General features: G+C 37.7%; 1 protein-coding gene across 8 annotated transcripts in view; it reads right to left on the reverse strand.

Moving 5' to 3' along the window:
* Nucleotides 1–25996, reverse strand: part of LOC117421560 (type II inositol 3,4-bisphosphate 4-phosphatase-like) — a 353781-nt gene that overhangs the window by 36995 nt on the left and 290790 nt on the right. For all 8 annotated transcript variants that reach the window (XR_009329315.1, XR_009329316.1, XR_009329317.1 and 5 more), the window contains 8 exons: nucleotides 22663–22884; nucleotides 21016–21154; nucleotides 18815–18987; nucleotides 13877–14000; nucleotides 12314–12440; nucleotides 7410–7550; nucleotides 1231–1328; nucleotides 707–819 (listed from right to left, as the gene is read on the reverse strand). Coding sequence is in view for 2 of the 8 variants with exons in the window: in XM_059028317.1 (XP_058884300.1) it covers nucleotides 707–819; nucleotides 1231–1328; nucleotides 7410–7550; nucleotides 12314–12440; nucleotides 13877–14000; nucleotides 18815–18987; nucleotides 21016–21154; nucleotides 22663–22884 (1137 nt within the window). In the remaining 6 variants the exon portion in view is untranslated. The remainder of the gene's footprint in view (nucleotides 1–706; nucleotides 820–1230; nucleotides 1329–7409; nucleotides 7551–12313; nucleotides 12441–13876; nucleotides 14001–18814; nucleotides 18988–21015; nucleotides 21155–22662; nucleotides 22885–25996) is intronic.

Genomic DNA, 25996 nt, shown 5'->3' on the forward strand with positions numbered 1-25996 from the left:
AACACAATTAATTTTACTACAGCATTTGTGGATCAGTTCTGCCTCTCAGGAAACCTGATTTATATTACAACACAGTGTGAAAATTGATTTGTTTGCTTCATTCATTATAACTAGGGTTATAGTTGTATCTTGCTCATAATTGTACTGTAATTCTTGATATGTATTTTTTGTATACAACTGTAATTCGCCCTGAGTAAGGGTGTCTGCTAAGAAATAAATAATAATAATAATAATAATAATAATAATAATAATAATAATAATAATAATAGACATCTAAAAAGTCACATGATCTCAATGTCAGCCATTTTGAGTACATTTAAAGTCATTTACACATTGCAGTTATGTCCCTGCAAAAATGAAGCCAATATCAGACACATAAGGCTTCGAGAGTGCAACAGCTTTATAAAATTACAGAAGTATCACAGAATGCAGTTGCATAAGTATAAAGCCAATACCTCAATGGTTTCGTTTTTATCGTCCAGAAACCAAAATATCACCTGACCATATGATGGCTCATAGTTCAAATAGTACTTTAAGTAGAGTTAATAATATTTAAATATGAAGTCGGCATCTCAAAATAGTTTATGAGATATTTACAAGTGTCGGCAGTGGCTTTGCAAAAGCTTTGCTGACCTGCCTTGATGTTAACTGTAGTATGATGTGCAGATCAAATCAATGAGAGAAGAGAGAAGACACGAGCACTTACTGTTCCTGCAAGCCACAGTATTTCCACATTCTTCCTCTTCTTTATCTGAATGTTCTGATGGAGGATTTCAAGTAATTCTTTCAAGTCTGTTTGAGTTTGAAATCTAGGTAAACCTACAAAAAACAAAGTGGGGTGTTCTTAAAATCCATTTTTACTAAATTCAGAGATCATGCAGAGTGATGAAAGAACAGTTAAAAGTGTCACATTTCATTCAGTATTGTGGCCCTTATTTTTAGGAAAATGTTGTGTTCTCATAATTCCATTAACTGGTTTAGTCACTTAAAATAAGAATCCTCCGGAATAAAATAATCCTAAATTAATCCTATAGGCATCAACAACTAAATATATGACAATTATGGAAATATTAAGTGACCTCATCAAAATGAAATATTACCAAGAAAAACCACTGCGAGGCAACATTTTATCAGAGGTGTTTGTATAGTATGAAGACCCATAAAGTATGAGGGGTGTGTAAGCATCAAAGGATAACACATTGTTATAAAATACAAATCTGAGAAACTTACATTCCAGTGGCACTTTTTCACTTAATATTCTGTAATATTCATTTAAAATCTGAAAGTTTTCCTGGTTGATTCTTTCTTGTAAAGAGATGTCTCCAAACCTGAATAACGAAATCAAGAACAATGTATATTAATAAAACAGTAGCGAGGTTGCAAGGTTTTACACAGAGAATTGTGATTGTCTGGAACCAACTCCCCAGTAATGTTGTTGAAGCTGACACCCTGGGATCCTTGAAGAAGCTGCTTGATCAGATTCTGGGATCAATAAGATACTAACAACCAAACGAGCAAGATGGGCTGAATAGTCTCCTCTCGTTTGTAAACGTTCTTATGTTCTTCTTAATAGGAGGGAAACCCCCACTCCCTCTGAAATTCCGTCAACCACACTCTATGTTTTTAATATAAAACATCAGCAACATATTTTTACTGACCAAAGAAAATAAATAACAGATGGATAAATTGGCCACCATAATCTACATCCACAATAACACATGACCCAGTATCTGCATGTCTCGGTTTGTTGCTAACCCAGTGGCTCAAAAAAATACAATAATGGCAACATTTAAGCACTCATTTTTATAGAGAAGCTCATTGATTACGTTGTTATAATGGAGGACTATATTTTGTAGACTGTTCATTTTAGAGTGCATATGTGGAAGGATACATCATAAAATAATAATAAATAAATAAAAATGATAATTAATTGTGCTGTAACATTGAAGTATAAGAGCAATAAGACCCTCCACATCAGGCATTACCAGGGTCAGTGCCTTCACTCGACTTCGTCTCAGACCCCATTACAGTCCATAATGCCTGGTATGCCCCCTGTGTCAGATCTTATTACTTACATATGGGAAAGTTGGTGCTGTACCAGTTCACTGGAGTTTCATCCCAAAATACATTAAAGAAATTGGGTGGAATGTCACTGTGACAGGATAGAGTCACGGCCAAGCTGTTACTGGCAGGAAGAGAGACTCAGAGACAAGAAAGCTGCAGTGAAGCGCTGCTGCAGACATTTAATTCACAAAACAAGAAACCAAACACTGGAACAAACAAACAAACAGACACAAGGGCTAAAATAAAGATTGAAACAAAACAATACAATACAATACAATACAATATTAGATAACTTGGGCCTTCGCCTTCACTACAGATACAGACACACATCAGGTCACAGGTCACCAAACTCCCTTTACCAGACAAATTATTTCTCCTTCTTTTTATACATGTGGCACTCCTCTATTAGCACTAATTACCTAATTTGGGAATGGCCACACCTGTGTTTGCTGGCAGGGACAGATTTAACCCCATCCCTGTCAACCTTGCATTCCCACACACACACACACACACACACACTATTTACAGCAGCAGGGCTTCTGCCCTGCCACAGTCACTCATTTTGTAGCAGTGGTTTTATAACTGTTAAATAAAATAGCAGTTTGCCATGGAATTTTGTGGTGGAATTTAGAATATAGTGCATACTGACAGTGGGTGCGTTAAGTGAGTGAGCCGCTCAGAGTGAGAACGCTCAGAAAGCACACTGAGCAGATTTAAATGACTTAACGCTCTGCTCCACCAGAGCGCTGCGCGACTTTTAAAAATGGCAAATAATAATTTGCTTGTTTGTGTTTCTGAGGTGATGGTAGATAAAATGGCCCTGTGTGAAGTTACTGTCCCCTGCTTTACCTCGCTGAGTTCGGCGATCTGTTTGGACTGAACCTCATATCTGGCTGTGTTTAATACCGGCAATATGGAGAATTATGAATAATATTAATACTACAAGCCTAATAATAATACATTAATAACTATAAAACAGCTCTACATTTAAAAAAAAATGAAATTAAATGATACAAATTCGAAAACAACAATTTTTACCATCTTATTTAGCCAATTTAATACATAACTTCATAAATCGAAACCAGTTCATCGTTCTTGACAAACGTATTTGTCAATCCTGCCTGTCATCTCCACTTGTTTCCTGCTGGTGGCCATTCCGTCCGCTCACTCTGATCACTGTTGAAAAATGCTCAGGAGCGCTCCGAGCGGCTCAGCAGGAGCGGAACTGAGCGAGTCGTTAAGTTAACTTTTACTGAGCCGCTCTGAGCTGCTCACTTACTTAACGCACCCCACGTAAGAATAAATCATGGATTTGAATCTAAACAATAACAAGTAGTTGTCATGCCGTCAAAAACCTATAAATACCTCCAATGTTTTGATTCAAACACTAACATATCGAAACGTTGGGCAGCTGGCTCTTTGAGCTAAAATATATATATTACGTGAAAAATGTATTATCGGCCACACTCTCACAGTATCATTTAAAAGAGGGACATGACCACTGTTATTTCCAAAAAGTCTATTCATTGTATTAGTATCAAACTTTTTAAAAGAACAAACAAACAAAACGAAGCATTTCAGCACGTCCGTGCCTCCTTCAGGTTTCAGCTGAACTACCTACAATTGCATATAAAAATGCAGTTCAGGCTGTCAATCAATTAACAAGTCCTTACTTAATTAAATTCATATTTCATCATCAATTATTCATTAAATCATTCAAACAAGTAAAGGACGTGATTTGATATACATTCTTACAGATACAGAAAAAGATTTAAAACACAAAATACACAATTATATCATTTCCTACAAATAAATACAGTATTATAGCTCTTGTTAATTAATCAGAAGCCTGTTGTTACAAATAAGGACTAAGTGTTTCATTAAGACCATAAGGTTCCCTTGTCTTCAAAGTGAAAATCCAAAATGATTCCCTGTGTAAATGTTAACCTATAGGTGGGGTTCAGGGGGCGGAGCTAGGCACCAACAACCTATCATCTGCTGTCATCAATTAAATCTACCTTATTTAAACATTAGTCACCTCTACCTAGCTGTCTTGTGTTTTTTCGTTTCCTCCTCCTCCCTCCTCCTCCTCCTCCTCTAGCATCTCAACCGCCTTTGCATCGGTCTCCTCTGGGGGGTTAGTGATTCCACTTTCTCCAACCCTTTGTTAAGCTCCGCTTAATTTACCTCATAGAGGAGGGTTCTCCATGAGTCAGAGGGGACCCCCGGCCAAACCCTTCCATCTGCATGTATGTTTCTTTTGGGATTCTTCTTTCAGGTCTGATGCCTCTATGTGAGGGTCCCCAAGCGGTGGCATCCCTCGTGTTTGTCGGGTCTCCTCAAAGACGGTGGCCCCTCTCCTGTTTGTCGGGTCTCCTCAGCGACGGAACCCCCCTTCTATTATGTTGGGCTTTGAAGAGGCGGAACACCACGCATTATATGTCTTAACAAATACTAACTTTATGTTTTCTTTCCGGTTCGCGAGCCTCTTTGTATGTCGGGTAACCTCAGAGACGGTGCCCCTCTTGGTATGTCGGGTCACCTCAAAGACGGTGGCCCCCCTCCTGTTTGTCGGTCTCCTCAGCGACGGAACCCCCCTACTGTATTTGTTGGGTCAGGAACAGCCGGAACCTCTTTTGTGTTATCAATACTAATTCATGTTTTTCTTTCCGGTTCGCGAGCCTCTTCGTATGTCGGGTCACCTCAGAGACGGTGCCCCTCTCGTATGTCGGGTCACCTCAAAGACGGTGGCCCCCCTCCTGTTTATCGTGTCTATCGATCAAGTAAATGTTGGGCCTTGAAGAGGCGGCGCCCCTCTCTCCATGTGTATATGTTTACTAACTCTGTCAATAAACACTATCAGGTGGCATAGCTCCGCCCCGTGAATAGATGCTTAACTATGTTACCTCCTCTTACAGGAATTAACACATTTTCAATGGCAATTCATTTTAAGCTAGAGGCAGAAACATGATTCATTTTTTTATAGTGCCTAGCTATATCCAAATTGCTGTTACATATAGCGGCTTTATGTTTCGCTATACACATTTTCAGATTTCTTTTTTTTTTACCTATATTAGTCCACAAGGGCATTTAAGCATATATATCACATGAGTGGAGTTACAATTAATAAAATCCTGAATTACATATTTCTGACCTGAATGTGGATGATTAAAATATTTTGGTCAATCATTTTGGATTTTCACTTTGAAGACAATGGGCTGTATTCTGATCACAGCGCAAATGCGAGTGCAAGCCCCCAATTCTGTGGTGCAAAAATGGAGCTTAGACATAAAACCCCAAAAATGGAGCGGAGACATAAAACCCTACTGTGCTGTCTTCAGAACGGTATTCATCATTAACATATTCACCAAAGCGATTCTGATGATCCAGCGATTCTGGGTCCCAAATAGACAATTGAGCTCTGTGTTAAGACCCGCTGAAACCAGGTTTATTTAGTGGACACTAGAAAAAGCAAAGTAGTCCTAAGTAGCAACTGCCTGTGCTTGGACTGACGTGGAAAGAGGAAATCAAAGAAAGAAAAGAAAAAAAGAACCTAAGATGAAAAAATGACAAAACATAAGAAACTAACAATATTAGTCGAAAATTAATAATAAACAAATATATTAATTAAAAAAAAATCCTATTTTGCAGATACGTAGCAACTAGTCTCCATTTTGAATGACGAGTTGAAATCAAACAACAGCACGCAGTCTCATTAGTTTCAGAAACTTTATTTAAGCATATCTCAGTAACAACACAGGCACGTTGCATCTCTTCTAAAGCCAGAAGGAGGCTTTGACTTTATGAACACACACTGTGAACAAATAACTGAACAAACAGCACGATCAGGATTAACACATACTGCAGATAACTAGATTATTTTTAATTATTAAAACTTTTTATTTTATTTATTTTGCTAATAAATGTCAGGACCTAACGGTATCTTAAATACTGAAATGTATACAAATGCATGAGCATGCACTCAAATGCAAAAAAATAAGTTAGCTGTACTTTTATTTTTTACATGGTCTTTTCACAAACGGGGGCGGGGATGGGGGGTGGGGACAGAGGGAGGGGGGTGGACAATTGGGGTCCGGGAAATATTCCATGAGAATTAAAGCCCTGGTTATATTGAAACTCTAGACATTACAAGTTCAGAGGGAATGTGATGCGGCACTTCATGTACCATTAGAAAATTAATCAGATGCTGCTACTGGTAGACAGATCAGGAAGGGTAGTAAGTATATACACTTTACATGTAGTAATGTCAATGCATGAAATAATGTATCTTGTATAATTGTTATAAATAATAACTTAGATTTATATAGCAAATCTCCTGTGTTGTGAAGCATGGTTTACGTATTCTCTCGGCGAGTAACCTACTACTTGCTATTGTGATTTGCGTTGTTTTTTCTTGCTCTGTGCTACTGCTGCTCGTTTGATGATTGCCACTTTATTTATTTATTTTTATTCAAGAAAACATAATAAACAGATGATCACCACTTCTACATTCAAAATGGATTCTTTTATATGCAATTGTAGGTAGTTCAGATGAAACCTGAAGGAGGCACGGACATGCTGAAACGCGTCGTTTTGTTTCTTTAAAAAGTTTGATACTAATAAAATGAATAGACTTTTTGGAAATAACACGTGGTCATGTCCCTCTTTTAAATGATATGGTGAGTGTGGCCGATAATACATTTTTCAAGTAATATTATTGCCTTGCTTTGGCCAACACCTCATTGATGATAGAATATTGGAGTGCACAAATGCCTTTTTCTTTTTTTGTATATATATATGTATGTGTGTGTGTGTATGTGTGATGGTTTGATTGATTGCTCTACTTCTGGTTATGATCTTTCCCAGGACATGAACATATGTTTCATTTTAATTAACAGATTCATTGCTCAACATATTGGATTCAGAACAAAAACATCTGCATCCCAGCTTCTACAGTCAATTGTGTAATAAACACTTAAGTGTGTTTATTACACAATGTTCTACCCACAATGAACATTTAAACAAAACAAAAGCAAACAAACAAACAGTTAAGATTACTCTGCAAATTCAAATACCGTCAAACATATTTTAAAAGAAGTAACAAGCTTAGAGAATATATTTTACACAAAAACATGTTTCTTGTAGAATCCTGTACATTATGAGATTTCTAAGGAACTTTGTGTTAGCTCTTGCAGAAGTTCCTGAGAAAGCTCTTTTGAACAACTGACCTGACATTTTGAGATTTGTCGGTTTTGGGGTTTCTTGAAATCTCCACGTTTGAAATGGAATTATCCTATATTATTACAATAAATCAATTCTAAATGTATTGAGAATGGATACTGTACCTCTCTGCCAGTGTCTGCTGCTGATTTATGCCAATATTAAAGAGTACTGGATACACATGTAATGGCTTGCCTTCTTTGATCTCATCTGGTAGTCCCTCAAACACCTCTCGTGGTAATGGCACTTCAACAGTATAATAGTCCCTGTGAGGATAAAAAAACAGCCATTGAAATTCTGACCTCAATATGAAATCCATAGTGCATATCATAAATACTACCCATTTTGGAACAGGATTGCATTACAAAGCCACCAGATGCTGGAGGCAGCAGTGTGGAGTAGTGGTTAGGGCTCTGGACTCTTGACCAGAGGGTCGTGGGTTCAATCCCAGGTGGGGGACACTGCTGTTGTACCCTTGAGCAAGATACTTTACCTAGATTGCTCCAGTAAAAACCCAACTGGATAAATGGGTAATTGTATGTAAAAATAATGTGATATCTTGTAACAATTGTAAGTCGCCCTGGATAAGGGCATCTGCTAATAAATAAATAATAATAATAATGCTAAACCTGCATTTCACAACTGCACCATCCTATTGGAGGGATACCTGAACAGCACAGCTCTTATAAGACTGTTTAGGTCTAATCACATACACCATTGTTTTTATTGGTATACCTTTATATTATACATGAATATGCCCTGTGTGGCCAGCTGGAAGTAAACACTTTTTATACAGTCGTTTTTTTTTGTTTGTTTGTTTTTTGTTTTAGTTTCTTTGAGAGGCTGTTATAAACATGTTTCATTGTATTTACAACTACAGCAAGTACTGGGACAAACTCGGTTCACTTCAACATTCCTGATAGTATACACTAGATTAACACACAGGCAGGAGGCTCCCACTGATTCCCATCTGGTTCGTATTACCAACAAGAAACACCCAATTTAATGAGTATCCGTGTATTGTTTGATAATTATTATTTTATTTGTTTATTTAGCAGACGCCTTTATCCAAGGCGACTTACAGAGGCTAGGGTGTGTGAACTATGCATCAGCTGCAGTGTCACTTACAACTACGTCTCACCCGAAAGACGGAGCACAAGGAGGTTAAGTGACTTGCTCAGGGTCACACAATGAGTCAGTGGCTGAGGTGGGATTTGAACCGGGAACCTCTTGGTTACAAGCCCTTTTCTTTAACCACTGGACCACACAGCCTCCTAAAGTGTAAAGTGTTAAGGAATACCTTACAGTGGTTATAAGAGATGCACTACATTAACTTTGCTGTATGTCGTGCTGTCTGTATTGCAGCGATACATATTTTAACAAAACCTGATTGCTTTGATATTGTTATTAAGAACATAAGAAAGTTTACAAACGAGAGGAGGCCATTCAGCCTATCTTGCTTGTTTGGTTGTTAGTAGCTTATTGATCCCAGAATCTCATCAAGCAGCTTCTTGAAGGATCCCAGGGTGTCAGCTTCAACAACATTACTGGGGAGTTGGTTCCAGACCCTCACAATTCTCTGTGTAAAAAAGTGCCTCCTATTTTCTGTTCTGAATGACCCTTTATCTAATCTCCATTTGTGACCCCTGTTTCTTTTTTCAGGTTGAAAAAGTCCCTTGGATCGACATTGTCAATACCTTATAGAATTTTGAATGCTTGAATCAGATCACCGCATAATCTTTGTTCAAGACTGAATAGATTCAGTTCTTTAAGCCTGTCTGCATATGACATGCCTTTTAAACCCGGAATAATTCTGGTCACTCACTTTGTAGTCTTTCTAGAGCAGCAATATCCTTTTTGTAGCGAGGTGACCAGAACTGAACACAGTATCCTAGATGAGGTCTTACTAATGCATTGTAAAGTTTTAACATTACTTCCCTTGATTTAAATTCAACACTTCTCACAATATATCCGAGCATCTTGTTGGCCTTTTTTATAGCTCCCCCACATTGTCTAGATGAAGACATTTCTGAGTCAACATAAACTCCTAGGTCTTTTTCATAGATTCCTTCTTCAATTTCACTATCTCCCATATGATATTTATAATGCACATTTTTATTGCCTGCGTGAAGTACTTTTCTCTATTAAGTGTAATTTGCCATGTGTCTGCCCAATTATGAATGCTGTCTAGATCATTTTGAATGACCTTTGCTGTAGAAACAGTGTTTGCCACTCCTCCTATTTTTGTGTCGTCTGCAAATTTAACGAGTTTGCTTACTATACCAGAATCTAAATCATTAATGTAGATTAGGAATAGGAGTAGATTTCTACATGTTAACCACTCTCTAATCCATGTGCATGCATTTCCTTGAATCCCTACTGCGTTCAGTTTGAGAATTAATCTTTTATGCAGGACTTTGTCAAAAGCTTTCTGGAAATCTAAATAAACCATGTCGTATGCTTTGCGATTATCCATTGTCGATGTTGCATCCTCAAAAAAATCAAGCAGGTTAGTTAGACACGATCTCCCTTTCCTAAAACCATGCTGACTGTCTCCCAGGATACTGTTACCATATAGGTAATTTTCCATTTTGGATCTTATTATAGTTTCCATAAGTTTACATACAAGTCAGGCTTATTGGTCTGTAGTTACCTAGTTGGGTTTTGTCTCCCTTTTTGTGGATCGGTATTACGTTTGCAATTTTCCAGTCTGTCGGTACAACCCCTGTGTCAAGAGACTGTTGCATGATCTTGGTTACCGGTTTGTAAATAACTTCTTTCATTTCTTTGAGTACTACTGGGAGGATCTCATCCAGCCCAGGGGATTTGTTTATTTTAAGAGCTCCTAGTCCCTTTAACACCTCTGCCTCTGTAATGCTAAAGTTATTTAAAACTGAATAGGAACAGGTCGACATGTGGGGCATCTTGCCCATGTCCTCCTTTGTAAAAACCTGTGAAAAGTAATCATTTAATATATTTGCTATTTTTTTTCTTCATCTATGATTTTGCCATTTGTGTCTCTTAGACATTTAACCTCCTTCTTGCTATTATAATATTGGAAAAACATTTTGGAATTGGTTTTAGCCCCCTTAGCAATATTGATTTCTATCTCTCTCTTGGCCTTTCTAACTTCCTTTTTGACTTGTGTTTGCAGTTCCAAGTACTCTTTCTGTGTACTTTGTTTTTGGTCCCTTTTAAACGCTCTGTAAAGTGCCTTTTTTCGCTGAATATATTTTTTAAATTGATCTATTAAACCATTTTGGCCATTTTGTTTTAGATTTAGATTTGTCTACTTTTGGGATGTAATTGTTTTGCGCCTCTAGTACTACATTTAAAAGAAAACAGCCATCCTTTTTCTGTGGATGTTTTCTCTACTTTACTCCAATCTACTTCTGTTAGTCTCTGTTTCATACCTTCATAGTTTGCTTTTCTAAAATTGTAAACCTTAGCTTTAGTCATTACTTTTGGAGTTTAAAAAACATTTCAAATGAGACCATGTTGTGGTCTGAGTTTGCCAATGGCTCTCTGACCTCTGTTTTAGTTATTCTGTCTTCGTTATTTGAAAAGTCTAAATCAAGGCATGCCTCCCCTCCAGTTGGTGCCTTGACAAATTGCGTTAGGAAGCAGTCATTTGTCATTTCCACCATTTCAATTTCGTCAGTCGTGCTCCCCACCGTGTTCTCCCATTTTATATGGGGGAAGTTGAAATCCCCCATTTAGTATGGCTTCTCCTTTTCTACACGCATTTCGAATGTCATTGTATAACAGATTATTTTGCTCAGCGTCTGAATTTGGCGGTCTATAGCATGCTCCTATTATTATGCCCTTTGAATTTTTGTCCATTATTCTGACCCATATTGATTCTGCATTGTTTTCTTTGTCCTGATTTAACACCTGGGCTTCAAGACTATTTCTTATGTATAGCGCTACCCCTCCGCCTCTTTTGTCCTGCCTGTCTTTCCTATACAGTGTGTACCCACTAATATTATGTTCGTCTCCATCACTCTCAGACAATCATCAAACTGTAAACTTTTCTCAACTTTTCTCAACTTTTCCGGGGTGGGGGGAGGGGGTTGCCAGGAGAGACAGAATTTCTCGTATTATCACCATAGCGTATTCAGATCAGACACCCTCCTGCAACAATGTTAGTTTTTTGTTCCCACAAGCCATTCATTTAATTCAGGGCATCCGTACTGTTGTAGGAGAACGCATGAAATGGGGTGTCCTAGGGCTAAAGGGCCAAGAGGAGATATATCACAGAGTGCCTGAAGCGCTTGACAGGTAGGAAAAATGTGAAAACTACTACTTTACTGTACTGTACTTTTTTCATATATACATTTTTCATAAGACATTCATTCTGGGTGTTATTAACAGTACAACACAGTTTACATCTACAAATTAATATGTGAATTATAAAGGGGCAGGGAGGCATGAAAAACTCTAGTCACCTACATGCTCTACAAAATGTTTCACATTTGATTCAAATATAATATTTAAACATTCTGACCCATACATGTGTCTTTTAGTGAGTTTTCAACTTTAAGGTTGACTAATACAGAAATATGTTTTTTTGTAAATGATAAAATGGATGATGTTTTAGATTGATTTGAATCAATATCCCCAACCAACCCAATTGCTTATTCCCAACCATTTAATCAGACTACAATAAACAAGCCTCTCTTTGATGTAGTACATCTACCGCTGTTGCCTTGCTGTGTAAGAAAATAATACATCAATGTCCCTAAATTTCCTTGCTTTTTAAGCAATGTAGAAGCTTAATGAGACACTGAGTGGTTTATGACATTGATTATAACACTGGGGAATTAAATCAAGCGCAAAAGGAAATTCTTTTGAAGCTCAGCTCTAGAAAAGAAACAGGATAATGGTGCCGCTTTAATTGAAAAGAGCAAGGCTTCTCAGGGAGACAACAAAACAAAACAAAAATGCCGCCTGAGGGAATCTAGCACCATTACAGTGATGCTCACTTCGACAGGTCAAGTGTTCTAGGAAGGGGAACCATAGCTCTTACCGCCTTCCAGTCACAATGGGCTGCAGATCACTGGGTTCATCAGATTTGGCTTCAGCAATTCTAAATGTCACTCTCCGCAAATCTGAAATGCCAACCTCCATATCCTCCAGCATCCCAACCTCGTCGCCTGCGCACACAAAAGAAAGGCCCTTGTGAGCACGGAATAATTCATTAAGGATTCTCAGTCTCTTCCAGTCTTCATTATCTGTGACAGGTTTTTTTTTTTTTTTTCTTCTGTGGTAACAAGACACAGATAATAAGCATGATGCATTTGTTTGTTTCCTTTGTCTTTCCACACTGCATAAGTTGAGTCTTAAAACTGTACTTACACCTGTGGTAGGTGCCAATCACAAAATAAAATGCAAATGAGTTTGCCCCTGTGATTTTTATTTTATATATACGTTTTACCACAACTGCAATTATTCCGATAGTTGAATTGATATGTCCTAAACCAACTGGGTAATGCGTCGATTTATTTTACTACCCACCACTCATAATATCTCAATGCAATTGTAGCCACCACGATAGTTAAAAAAGAGAAAGCTGTAATGTTTGATAGTATTTTTATTTTACAAAATCATGCAGCAGTAGCACATTCAGAAGGGAAAAAATGATGTTTTTTTTTTTTCTGAAGACAGTAGACGTGGTGGGCAGTGAAATTACTTTTGGAGTTACCACTGAGTTGATTATCAGTCTGTGCATATCATTAAAAAATATTAAAACAAATGTAATTATGTTTTAAAACAAATTTTCAAACAATATGAAGTACAAAGAAGGACGTGGCAGTATGCATTCAAGAATGATGTGAAAGTACAAGATGTTCTGTAATACCTGAATGTGTTAATGGTACTTCATTGTGGTTACAATGATTATGCATCATAAACTTAAAAAACTTTAAGAACTCTGTTCCTCTAAGCCAGGGGTCTTCACTGTTTTTAATGGAGGGCCACTTAAAAAAAATAAGCCAGGGGTCTTCACTGTTTTTAATGGAGGGCCACTTAAAAAAAACAAGCCAGTGGTCTTCACTGTTTTTAATGGAGTGCCACTTAAAAAATATATATGTTAAGCAAGGGCCGCACGTGTTGTTGTGCCTGTGGCCAAAAAACATTAAAGCTGATCTATAATAACAGTTTTATTCAGGTTAGTTATCGCTGTTGGGCTGCATGATATTTGTCTAGGGTAGGCAAATTATTTTCACTGCAGCCCCATTTGTTATTTAAACTTTTAATTCAAATGATTTAATGTCTTACTCAACATCTCAGTATTATCTGTATTTACAATGATTGCCATTTTAAATCAAGAAAGCCAAGGAGTACTGCTGCAGTATGGTGGCTAAATCACTAGCATGCTCCTTGTACTTTGTAGCATCCATAATCAGCCTAGCCTTGTCTTCTGACAAATAGGATGCACATTTTCTCCCAAACATTGCTGCTCTCATAAAATGTTCAATTTACTTGAGATTGGGTCCTGGCAGGCACAATATGGGAGAATGAGGCTGCAGTTCGACATGCTCACTGTTAACACCAGTAAGAACAGGAAATACCAAAGTTTATCAGTACTCACTGTATGTACTTAGAAGGCTTTCAAACTGTGCTATAAGTCCAACCGTGTGAAGCTGCTGCAGGAAGCCTTTATCATCAAGACCCGTGTACAATCTCATCACAAACCCGCAGGCAACAGCTGCAAGCTGAAGATTCGATAAAGAAAAGAAAATGTTATTAGAGTTGAATATCATCATGCAAGCAATATTGTCTTTTCTGATAACTAATCAGCATTCTAACTGAGCCAGAAGGAGCTCTTCTGGAAACCACTGAAGAAATACTAATTCAAGTGTTACAGTTTGTAGCAGTTCACCCTGGCTTAAACCCTCATTGTCCCCAAATTGGACCAATTCAACTTCTAATTTTTTTATGACTTAAACTGGACACATGTTTCCAAATGGCAAAGGAAGACACATTTTAAGGGGCCTGTTTTGAAAACAGGAATACAAAATAATAGTTCAATAGCTCAAAACCGACGGTTCTGTGTTTGAGCTTCATGATCATATACATTTGCAGGTGTATTGAGTAGATTTGCATATACTGGTGGTATTGACAAATGGTAGTAATGGAATATTAGTCAATATTTTTGGAAATATTTGTCACCTGTGCTGTCTGTATTGCACCGACACATATTTTAACAAAACCTGATTGCTTTGATATTGTTATTCACACATGATTGGTAAATCATGTGTGAAAATCTAACTGGAAACTTTTCTCCACTTTTACAGGGTGGATTGCCAGGACAGACAGAATTTCTTGTATTATCACCATAGCATATCCAGATCAGTCACCCCTCCTGCAACAATGTTCGTTTTTTGTTCCCACAAGCCATTCATTTCATTCAGGGCATCCGTACTGTTGTAGGAGAGCGCATGAAATGGGGTGTCCTAGGGCTTAAAGGGCCAAGAGGAGATATATCACAGAGTGCCTGAAGTGCTTGACAGGTAGGGAAAATGTGAAAACTAAGAGTTTTAAAATCCCAGCATGAATTCAAATTACGCTAATGAGAGCATTTCAGTGTTTATCATGTAGGTTGGGAAAGATAAACAATGACGTGATTTGTGAATCTTTGAAACAATATGGAATTACTGTATGACCCAGAGGGCCCGATTTTTGATGAACACTAAAAATATGGAAGGCAATGTGCAAAACTTAAGAGCACTTGTTGTTTTCTTCCATGTCGCCATGTTGTGATTTTCAACAGAACAAATGTTGGACGCAAGTGCGATTTGGTTTGGGCTGACCAATCCATGGAAAGTGGGAGGCTTTCAAGAAAAAACGACTTCCCCTTTAATGTGGAATGCTTCTTACTGCAATGCATTTTCTGTGATTTTTCGATAATAAAATAAGCATTATAGTAAACATCCAACCACGACAGCTTCTATTGGGTACAATATTGAATATAATGAAGGTTATTGTTGCTCTAAAAAATATAGATTTGTATGAGACAAAAACAACAATACACTTCATACTAGAATTTTTATTGTTAAGTGTTTTTTACGCATCTCTTATTTTAATGTCCTATTTTTCGGAATATCAGCAGCCACTCATATTAAACGCGATGCGAACTGAATATGAGCTTCTAATAAAAATGAATCAGTAAAAACCTTGTCAAACTATATAGTTTCTTAAATTCTTATTAACCTAGTTTCCTAATTTCCTATTAACAATATCATTTTTATTTATCAATTTAATCAATTTCCATCTCTCTTAACTTGAGGGTAACACACTTTTTGTAAAGTATAGTCTCTAGTCTACTGAAATCTGATGCCAGTTACAAGAATTACAAACATAATCTAAACAGAGAAAAAAAAAAAATGTAATAAAGCATTGTAGTACTGTATTACATTAGTTAACCTAGTGGCAACATTTTCCAAAAACCACCAGGGGGGGCATATGTGTCACATTTGTAATGCTACAAGTAGAAAAGACTACTTTTCCTTATGATTTGTGAATATTTCCTGGTAGGTAATACCTCTCAAAATTAGTATATAACGTAATATATAAGTGCAGTATCTGTGTTAAACAAATTGAGATTTGTAATTGTGAAGGGGTCAAAACGGACGCTGTAAATCTGTGAACCACGTGTGTGTTACATTGTAAAATATATTGCAGTGAAATGTTAAATTATTATTTTACACATACACATAACAATGAACTATTTAACAAAGAGGATTTTAAATAAAATAAATACATTGTTTTTAATTATGGTAGTTGTTGGTTTCCTCTACATTGTCTAGTGCTAGTGTACCGTGTGTGTCAGTGAACTGTTGTATCTATTCAAAGACCAGGGGCTTAGATAGAATTTTCCAGTGCCTAAATCACTAAAGCTGAAGGAATCTATTGTCTCTGGGGGAAAGTCAAGTAATCAGACAGACCTTCAACTTGTTGGGTTTTTATTTATTTTTTGTGTTATTTTTGTTGATTTTTGTCTTCTAAGTTCAATTACATTCAACTTGACAGGTACTGCCGGTTTAAAATGACGCTTGCAGACAGCTGGCACACCTGAATTTATAAGCTGGTGCTGGATTTTTTAAAGCCTCTTCTGTACATGTCAAGCTTGACATTGAAAGCATTTGAGTCTGGAGTTCAGAAAAGCTGCTTTAATGCCCTTACAGCTCCTCACACAGTAAAGCATAAGACACAATGTACAGCTATGGCCAAACATTCACACCACCCTACATTTTAAAACTGAGACATAATAATAAAAAACATAATAATAATAATTATATGAACATCATTTTTATCTTTTATTTATCACGTAATCAAAAAAATTACAAAATTATATCGCAAAAGTCTACCGGAAGCCATAATAATAGTACTTCAAGGCTTCCTTAATCTCTCAGGCATGGACTCAATGAGGCATTGAGAGGTTGAGTTATCCTTTAGATTCCTCCATCAGTTGAATTTAGATTTTTCCTGATTTCCAGGCCAAAACTGAAGTGGCGTGATACTGTTGTCTTCTAACCATTTCTGGTGACGCAGTCATGGCCCGCTCCCGAGGACTTAAATACTGACCTCAATGTCATTTTTCCTTCAAGACTGCTGCCATCATAGACGCAGCGATTGTGAAGGTTAATGGTTACATTTCTATTTCAGGGAATCAGGGTTATGTAATAACCTAACATTCCCTTTCAAGTACGAAATGTAACCATTACCGTATGGGTGAGTGTACCAAAGCTTTGCAAGGGCAATATAGCAGAACAACTGGAATGCTACAAGGCTAAGCTGAGAAGTAGCTAGGGCTAAAAATTGAGGGAGAAAGTCACCTCTATTAATATTTATTTCTTAGGAGACACCTTTATCCAGGGCGACTTACAATTGTTACAAGATATCACATTATTTTTACATACAATTACCCATTTATACAGTTGGGTTTTTACTGGAGCAATCTAGGTAAAGAACCTTGCTCAAGGGTACAGCAGCAGCGTCCCCCACCGGGGATTGAACCCACGACCCTCCGGTCAAGAGTCCAGAGCCCTAACCACTACTCCACACTGCTGCCCTGTACCTCTATGTCTGTTTGTAAGGGTCGAATGAGGGCCAGTGCGTATACACAAGAGAAAATACTTTCAACAAAAAACGGTAATTAAACAATTATATAAATAATACGGTACGGTACAGTATGGTTACAAGGATGGTACCGTACTGGTGCGGTAACCTCGGTCCCGATTCGGTATGGTACCAGGTCAGTGACCTCAGTACAGGTACGCTAAGGGTCCACCGGTTTGCAGTTACCACGGGTAGCAAAGTACATGGATGCCCACCTGTACAAGCCACTGGCAAAACCACTCAGTCAGTACCACACAAGACCGAGAGAAGCCTGCTTGTTATAGGTACTAACTGCCTTGTAATGGTGATGCAAAAGCAGTCACCAAAACAGCAGCCAGATACTGTGGGAGAGACTGCAAGCAATCTCAACTGAAGCATGTACCTCGGTCCAGCGCAGCGCTGTTGAGCCCAGCAGCTGTGCGCGTATTTCTGTAAAAAATTTAAAAAAAACACAAGAGAAAAATGTTTCCCCACAGAAAACAGTAGTGACACAATTACACTTCACAAAATAAATGTCTCAATTTAAAAGGCGAATTTAACATAACTCCAGCTGGAGTTAAGCAGCTGAGGGGAGCGCATCTTATGTTGCTTGATCCTGGGAAGGAGCGACTCAAACCGCTGGCTTCACGCGGGAAACAAGGCCGCTGCGGGACGTAACAAACAACAGGCTGTAATGCACAATATCTGTGTAATTAATTAAAAAAAAACAAAAAAAAACTATTACATCATAAATGTAATATCGCCTAAATTATGTAAAACACAATAATTAGGGAAAATTATACAGTCATAAGCAACAAGTAGTTATCTGCTACCAGGCTCCCCTGTCCGGTCATTCTTGAAAAGAAAAATGGCATTGAAGTCTGTCCATTTACGTCCTAGGGGTGGGCCACGGTTTCGAGTCTTTAAGAGGTAAATAACCATATGGTACTGGTTACATTTTGTACTTGAAAGAGAAATACTCGTTAACGCTTCTAATGGTCACCGTTTGATTACTTCTAATTGAGTTACACGTGTCAAGATTTGTGATGTCTTTTCAGGAATCGTGTGTTTTCATGTTAGATTTCGAAATGTCACATTTTTCAATTTGTCAGTTTTTCATTACGGAAAACTACAAAGTGGTATGTAATTTCTTATCCATAACATATTTCAGCAGGTTTCATTCGACAATGAAGCACAATTTGATAATTTTAGGGTGATGCAAAACTTTTGGCCATAGCTGTACATAACCACATGCCAATACAGAAAAGGAACCTTCTTTGACATGGGTGATTACTTTGAATTGAAGACATTTCAACAACATATCTTCGTCATACAAGAGCTAAAGTACACTATTTTAACAGTTTAACAAGCCTTTACAGGCGAGCCTGGAGATTTCATTTGTGATAGAAGTGGTGTTGGAAGCACCTACTGCTTGACTAAAGACCACATCTCTCCTCTGCTTTAGGAAAAGGCCTTGAGGAATGCTGCATGCCGCTTCCTGCAGCAAAACAAATGCCATAGACTTTCTGGCTCGATGAACGACTTCATTGACGCAGTCCTTCAGTGTCACCACCAGAGGGTAGAGCTGCTCATGCCAGTCACCTTTAAGACCAAGTACAAGAATACACTGGAAGTTAAAGCTTTGTGACCCTGGGTTTCTATTCAGCATGCCTAAAACACAGAACAGTACAGTACAGTATTTAACCGGTACAATTCAGAAGAAACTTAGGTAAGAAAAGCTGTGCTGGCACTTTATAACACAGACATCTTATTCAGCATTCATTTTATATCAAAATAAATATTAGGCCTATTACGTGGTTATCTTTCCTAATGTATTAACATTTTTGCTGCGAGAGGGGCACCAGCTTTCTCCGGGAGACGAGACGGTTCAGCCCCCCACTCACCCCGTCCCTCATTCATAACGCTCTTCGGTTATTATAGCGGGGGAGCACTGTAACTATCTATCTATCTATCTATCTATCTATCTCTCTCTCTCTCTCAAGTTCATTGTTACATTGTAAAGTATGTATATTCTTGGCAGTATAAACAGCAGTAGAAGCAGATTTAAGTATTATGATTCATTCCAAATCTAACATTTGTACAGGGAACAAAAATAAAACATGAAAAACGTTTTACCATGTAAAGGGGATTTGTATTTAGTATGCATTTTAACCCCATAGGCTAGAAAAAAACAACTAGTTCCTGGGCAGAACTTGAAATACAGCTGATGGATGAAATATGGTCGATAGCCTCCTTATGTTTTTGTTGCAGTGCTGGTATTTACATTTTACCTTGTTTGTAATAACAAGCTTTACAATATCCATAAAAAAAAAAAACAAAAAAAAAACCATAACATAAAAAACACGTTTCAGGAAGAGACGAGGATAGAAATCACAAGAAATCACAGTTGTATACCTGCTCTTAAAAGTAACATTTGGTGTTGGTGGCTAGCAGTCAGCTTTTACCCAACATTTAAACATTTTCTCCCTCTAGCATCATGTAAATGAGCTCCTTCCTCATAATGAGATACAGGATGGAATGTTTATTAACAACCATCTGCCTCTTCATATTTCACCAGAAAGAACAAATAAATAGTAAAATAGTAATAAAACCCAGCTTATCTACACAATCTAAAACTGTGCAGGAGTGAGGAAAAGCCATCCATGTTCAATCAAAACACAGTTTGTGTGCATTAGATAAATGGGAGATAAGCCATCGTTCTTCATTTGTTTGCTTTTCTTGTTATTCTTCCTAATGAAAGTACAGCCCTGGTGATTTCATTTTTATCTCTGATGTGCCAATTCAATACTCTTCAGAAAGACTGCCTAGAAAGACAAATCGCTAATGTCAGGTGTGCTAGTGTAATTTTGGGATGTGGGCCACTCTACCTTGCCAACAAAGGGTGTTTTGTGTTGCGGTTTTGGGGTCCTAGTAAAACTTTAAACTCCACAGTATATTTGGTCAATTGCAACCCCAATTTTTTTTTTTCTCTTAAGTATCTACAAATCATTTGTTAAGGCTGTCAATACAGTTTATTACTTTATTTAAAATGCACTTTAATAATTTGTACATAATTGAAGTACTACATTTTTTGTAAGTCTTTATAAATGAACCCCCAGCAGGTGGGATGGGTTACTGGAAATGCAACGCACAGCACTGCTTAGCTGGAATCAAATTGATAATATTGAAACATTCACACATACATGTGTATTTTTTCCCCCTTGTGTGCAACTCCGCCTTATCATTTGCTCCTTCAACTTTGCAGACCAGTAAACTAATATAGTGCTTCCCATTTACAAGACCGTGCTATTTGTTTTCCACCTTATAATGAGAATGAAAATGCAAGTGCATTGGCATTATGGGGCAATCGGAAGCCATGACTACGCCAAATTATAACTGGTTGACAGCATGGACAGCAAAGCTCACTATTAGTGTAAAGAAAAAGGCTCCAACCTCTACCGGTCTTTGATGAACTGATGTGAATAAAGAATGTTCTACCATTAAGTGAACAAATGTTTTGTTTTCATCATGTAAAAATGTATTTATCAAAACAGTTTTCACCTTGACTTTGCGTCTTAAGAGCTTTAGAATTCATGATTGAGTGTTTGAAGTTACGGATGAATTGCCTACCGTTGGTGTGTGAAGTGATGACATCTGCTAGCGAAGGATCCGCTCCTGCTTCCTGATTATTATTTTCATGCTCTAGTAGCCTGTCCACCATGGCAATGATGCAGTTTAAGCTCATTGCTACATTCACCCAAACCCTGTCCTGCAAAAATAAAAAAACACACACACACACACATAACAAGCATTAATATTACCATGCTAATGTTTCAGAATTACCCTTAGCTCCTACCAGTGCGTCATAGTTTAATTCCAAATTCTATATACATCAGTTACTTGATCTCCAACAGGTTGAGTGTCTTGGAAACAATACAATAGCCATAAAAACACAATCTGCTAAGAGCTCGGTCATTGTATTTCTCTCCATAGAAATCTTTGTGAAATATAAAGGATATTCGCGGCAGATGTAAGATGTCTGTGAAATGAAAACATCCACTTTACAGTTCTCTCAAACCATATATCAAGGTAGCACAATTTAGAAAAAAAAATCTATGACTTCTAACAATACAATTGATCCTGCAATTACAGCTCTCTGCACCCGTACAAACCATTTCTCAAAGTGGTTTTTATGACTCCTTTCTTTCATGCAACACAACTGCATTACTCCAATGATAGGGAAGACACTCTTTGGGTTGCAGCAATATTTGAGACAGAATGGGTGCAATTATTATTATGGATGTAGAACCCTCCAATCTGTATCTTTTTTCAGATTCACAGACATGCCGGCGGGTGTGACAGAGAATGAATCCTAGTCAAAAAATCTCCCTCTTAACCTGTGAGAGCACGGTATAACAGGAACAGTGTGCCCCGGACTGGATGGTTTGGCAGTTCATTCCAGGGTCAGTTGGAAGTCGGACATCCAGAAAGGGGATGGAGTTACAATAACAGAAGTCATCGCCTTAATGCGGTAGGCGATGTGTCAGTCATGTATTGGAGGATACGTGATTGCACTCGCTACCGAAGGGGGCGTGACTGAGGGTATATCAGGGGATGTGTTCCTTGGTTATGGTTACAAAAGGACCCGTAAAGGATTACTGTGTTGTAAAAAGAAACCATTAGTTTTTGTGTTTTGTTTTGTCTCTCTATTAATCTGTCATTTATTGAAGGCTAAGCTCCGGGAGGTGCAGCTAAACAGCCAGCAAACAAACCCGGACTACACTTTACCATTGTGCACATTTAAACTTGTAACTCACACTTTCATTAAGAGCACTCACTCTGGACTTGTGACCGTGTTGTGCTTGTGTGTGTCTTGTTTAGTGTATTATTATTTCAGGACTGAACCGTGGTTTACCTGAGCGATACACATTGGTGTGTAGAGCCAGTTATTATTATTTAAGAGTTGCGAGCGTGCAACCCAGTCAAATAAAATAGCTGTTTTTCACCGTGAACTGTCTTGTGTCTGTTATTACCGAGCACTGCATCACCTCTACACCTGCGCACTGCAAACCACTTTGCCACAGCAGGCTACTGGCCTTTCTCTACAGTGAGCAAATGACAGTAATATGGCAGTTCTGACAGACTCCACCAATCATTTCTTTGATACGTTCTGCAATCTGTTTAATGCGTTTTACTGGGTGGGTTACATGAGGGGAAACAAGTTACTCTCCACTAGCTCTGTAAAAGAGTATTGTGAAATAAAGAGGTATCACTTGCCCACTCTTCCTCGTCGTATTCAGAATGATGAGGTATGGAGTCCTGTCGTTTCAGAGGAGGTGGCGTGGAGGTGGAGTCTTCCTTTGGTGTGGGGTTGCTTTCGTCAACATGGTTACAAACCGCTGAATTCATCTTACTGACGTAGCCAGGTCGAGCTGTGTAGAGTGCAAGCAGGGCGTTCTTGACCAACTCGTCTTTCAGTACGTGTACAAACTGTTCCGTCTGAGAACAAGAAGACACTTAATCAAACAAGCTGTTACAACAAACAATTAAAAATGGGTCCTCAGTGTGCTGTCTCCACAGTAAGAGGTGACTGATGAGTCATTCTGAAGCTGTCTTTATATTGAGCTCAGAAGGGCCCAGTGCTTAGAAGTTAAGAAGGGCTCTCAAGGGTAACAGCGTGGGTATAATAATAACAAGCCAGTACACTTTTAGCACTGACAGTGAGTCTGTTCAGTGATCTCCATAAAGAACGCTCTGTGCAAGAAGATTATTATGCTCAAAATGGGATTTTAAAGCCTCAGCATATAAAAAGGAAAGGTTAATGTCATGTTTCGCTAATTAAGATCCTCATTCCTTTGAACGATGTCTAACCATCTGAGGTACTGTGTAACTGCCAGCAGTATCATTGAAATGTGAGATAATGTCCACACAAAGTTGTATAAAAATTATATATTATTATATAAATTATATTATATATATATCCTTCATTAGCCAAACCAATCAAACACCAGAACTAGGATTTCTAAAAGCCTGTTGAACTTGTGCTATGGAATGCCAATACTAAGTTTCATCACAATTACATGAATTTTCAAGATATAGCTATAAGTGTAAGTGCATGCCTGCTAAAGATGAAGATTGTTTGTATCTTTAGGCCATTACACTGAAAATAACTTCACTAACCCTCTCATACCTTGTCAAACCCGGGTCCATATTACTATTGAAACTGCATTATTTCCAAATGTTTTGTTTAAATTAATAATGTAAAAACAAGAATCTTGGTTACAATTACCCCCATTTAACTTCTGAATGCTCTATTCCTATTTTGAATAGCTTAGTTTACACAAGTTTACTGTAGCTACCACAGGTTAAGCACGATCCAAAGCATACCCTATAAGACATATACAGTCTACTCTGCTTTATTGGGATGCCTCAGGAGAAGGAAAAATATCCAGAATAAGCGGCTGTCCCAATTAAACGAGAGGCAGTTGAGACGACCTTAGTCACACTTTTTTGTTTCTTAATGAAAATAAAAAGAATGAAATCACATCACCAGCAAGTGACGTGAGAAAATTTCACGTCGCTAAAACAGAACCGGTTTATATATTTTTTTGGTCTCGTGACTGAAATGAAACTGACCAATCAGAGGCAAGGTTAACACCCTTGACACACGTCAAACACACGCCTCAAAACACGTCATGCCTCAAAACAAGTTAATCATTTTATGTAGTCCCAGTAGTCGTGGCTTGCAGGTGGTGCATTTAGCAGCACCGAGACATTTTCTTTCCGATTATGCAAGTTGCATAAAAACAGGTTTATTAATAAGCAAAAATAAACCAGACCATACATGCAGGCTACATATCCAGCATTTAAATGAAAAAAATGTGCACTTATGCTGGCTTTTAAAAATGACAAAAAAAAGGTCCCGCATTCACACAACTTGAACATGTGACCTAATTTTAAGCTATGGCATGTTTTTGGTTTGTTTGTTTTTATGATGATGAATTTGTTCACTAAATTGTTCTGTGGCACAAATCTGTGAATATGCATAAAGTGAAGTTTTGTGGAGATTCACCAAACAAAACAAAAATATTATCGAGGTTCTACTATTCTATACGTTGTGAAACAAAGCCAGCAACACGTTTGTATTCTATGTGACACATACCAACATTACCAAGCTCATAGTTTTGAAGATTATGAGCCACATTTGTTCACCAGACTGTTTTAAAAGGAAAAACTAAATAAAAGTCTTGCGTCTTGCCATGGCACACGACCTTGTTCTGTGTAGAATTATTCATAAGTAAATTAAGTCAGAGACGGCTCAAACACTCAGCCATGATCTGATGCATCACAGTCTTCAATAGCGTTTACAATAAAGTAGAAAAATAGATTTGCAGAACGGCATTGGTAGAAATACAAGGTAAGTCGTGACTTGTGCATAATAACACAGATAATAATAATAATAATAATAATAATAATAATAATAATAATAATAATAATAATAATACTAATAAATAATAATAATGTTGCAAAATATTTAAAACAAGTGAATAAACAAAAAGGATCAAAGGATTGTAAAGACACACAATTATATAAATGTATAACAATAAAATAATTTTGTTGAAAATATCAGCTGGAGATCTACCAGGCTTCAAATTGGACTACTACTACTAATGGTACTATCTCTAGTGTGTCCAATAGGAATGCGTGGGCGGGGTCATGTATTTATTTCCAGTCTTTTGGATCGTTTCCTGTCTGGTGTGGATTGACATTCGGTGACTTCGCTCATGTCGCTCTGTCCAGTGTGGATGCAGCTTAATGAAGGGCATTTTACAGGTAACGGGCCTCTATTATGGAAACAAACAGGATGTAATGGCTCAATTAGTAAGCACTTTTATTTTTTAGATAGAATACAGTTTAATTCCAAATGGTATAAAACAAACTGATAGGGGACCTCCCACTGCTTTTGAACTAATATCAGGTTTGAGCCTTATTTCATTATGATAAAATGCCCCTGCCACACTGTTTCAAGCTACAGTGGGTTTGCAAGGTGTGATTATTCCTACAGTTTGAGTTCAGTGAAGAGGGCTTATAAAAATGCAATAATAAAGTAAAACCTACTCTGATTTAACAGCTGTTTTGTTTAAAAAAGTACCATCAGCCTTTCCATCTATGTTCTACTAAATAAGTTTGCTGTGATTAGCTTATTTCATGCAACACACTGGAAATCAAAAGGACTCCTACACAACACAAATAGCTTTCCGTTACATACTAGGTCTGGGATCGTTAGGTTATTATCATAACCCTGGCTCCCTGAAATAGAAATGTAACCATTTCCTGATGGAATGTAATCCAAATGACCAAATGACACTTATATCAAAGCTGCTCCTTTAAGAGCCATGTGTGCATCAGACGTCGTCCGCCCTCAGGAGATAAATACGAGTGATGCACAAGGCTCAGAGCCATTTTCTTTTCAAGCCTGCTGTGTTGGAGTGAACGCAGCGATGAGTGGCTGCTTTTAACATTCTGGTCCCAAAACCAGGGTTCTGCTGATCTACAACATTCAGGTTGGTAGGGGCTCCCAAGTGGCGCATCCAGTAAAAGCACTCGCTAG

This window comes from Acipenser ruthenus, chromosome 1 (genome assembly GCF_902713425.1).
Source record: "Acipenser ruthenus chromosome 1, fAciRut3.2 maternal haplotype, whole genome shotgun sequence".
Classification (NCBI taxonomy): domain Eukaryota; kingdom Metazoa; phylum Chordata; class Actinopteri; order Acipenseriformes; family Acipenseridae; genus Acipenser; species Acipenser ruthenus.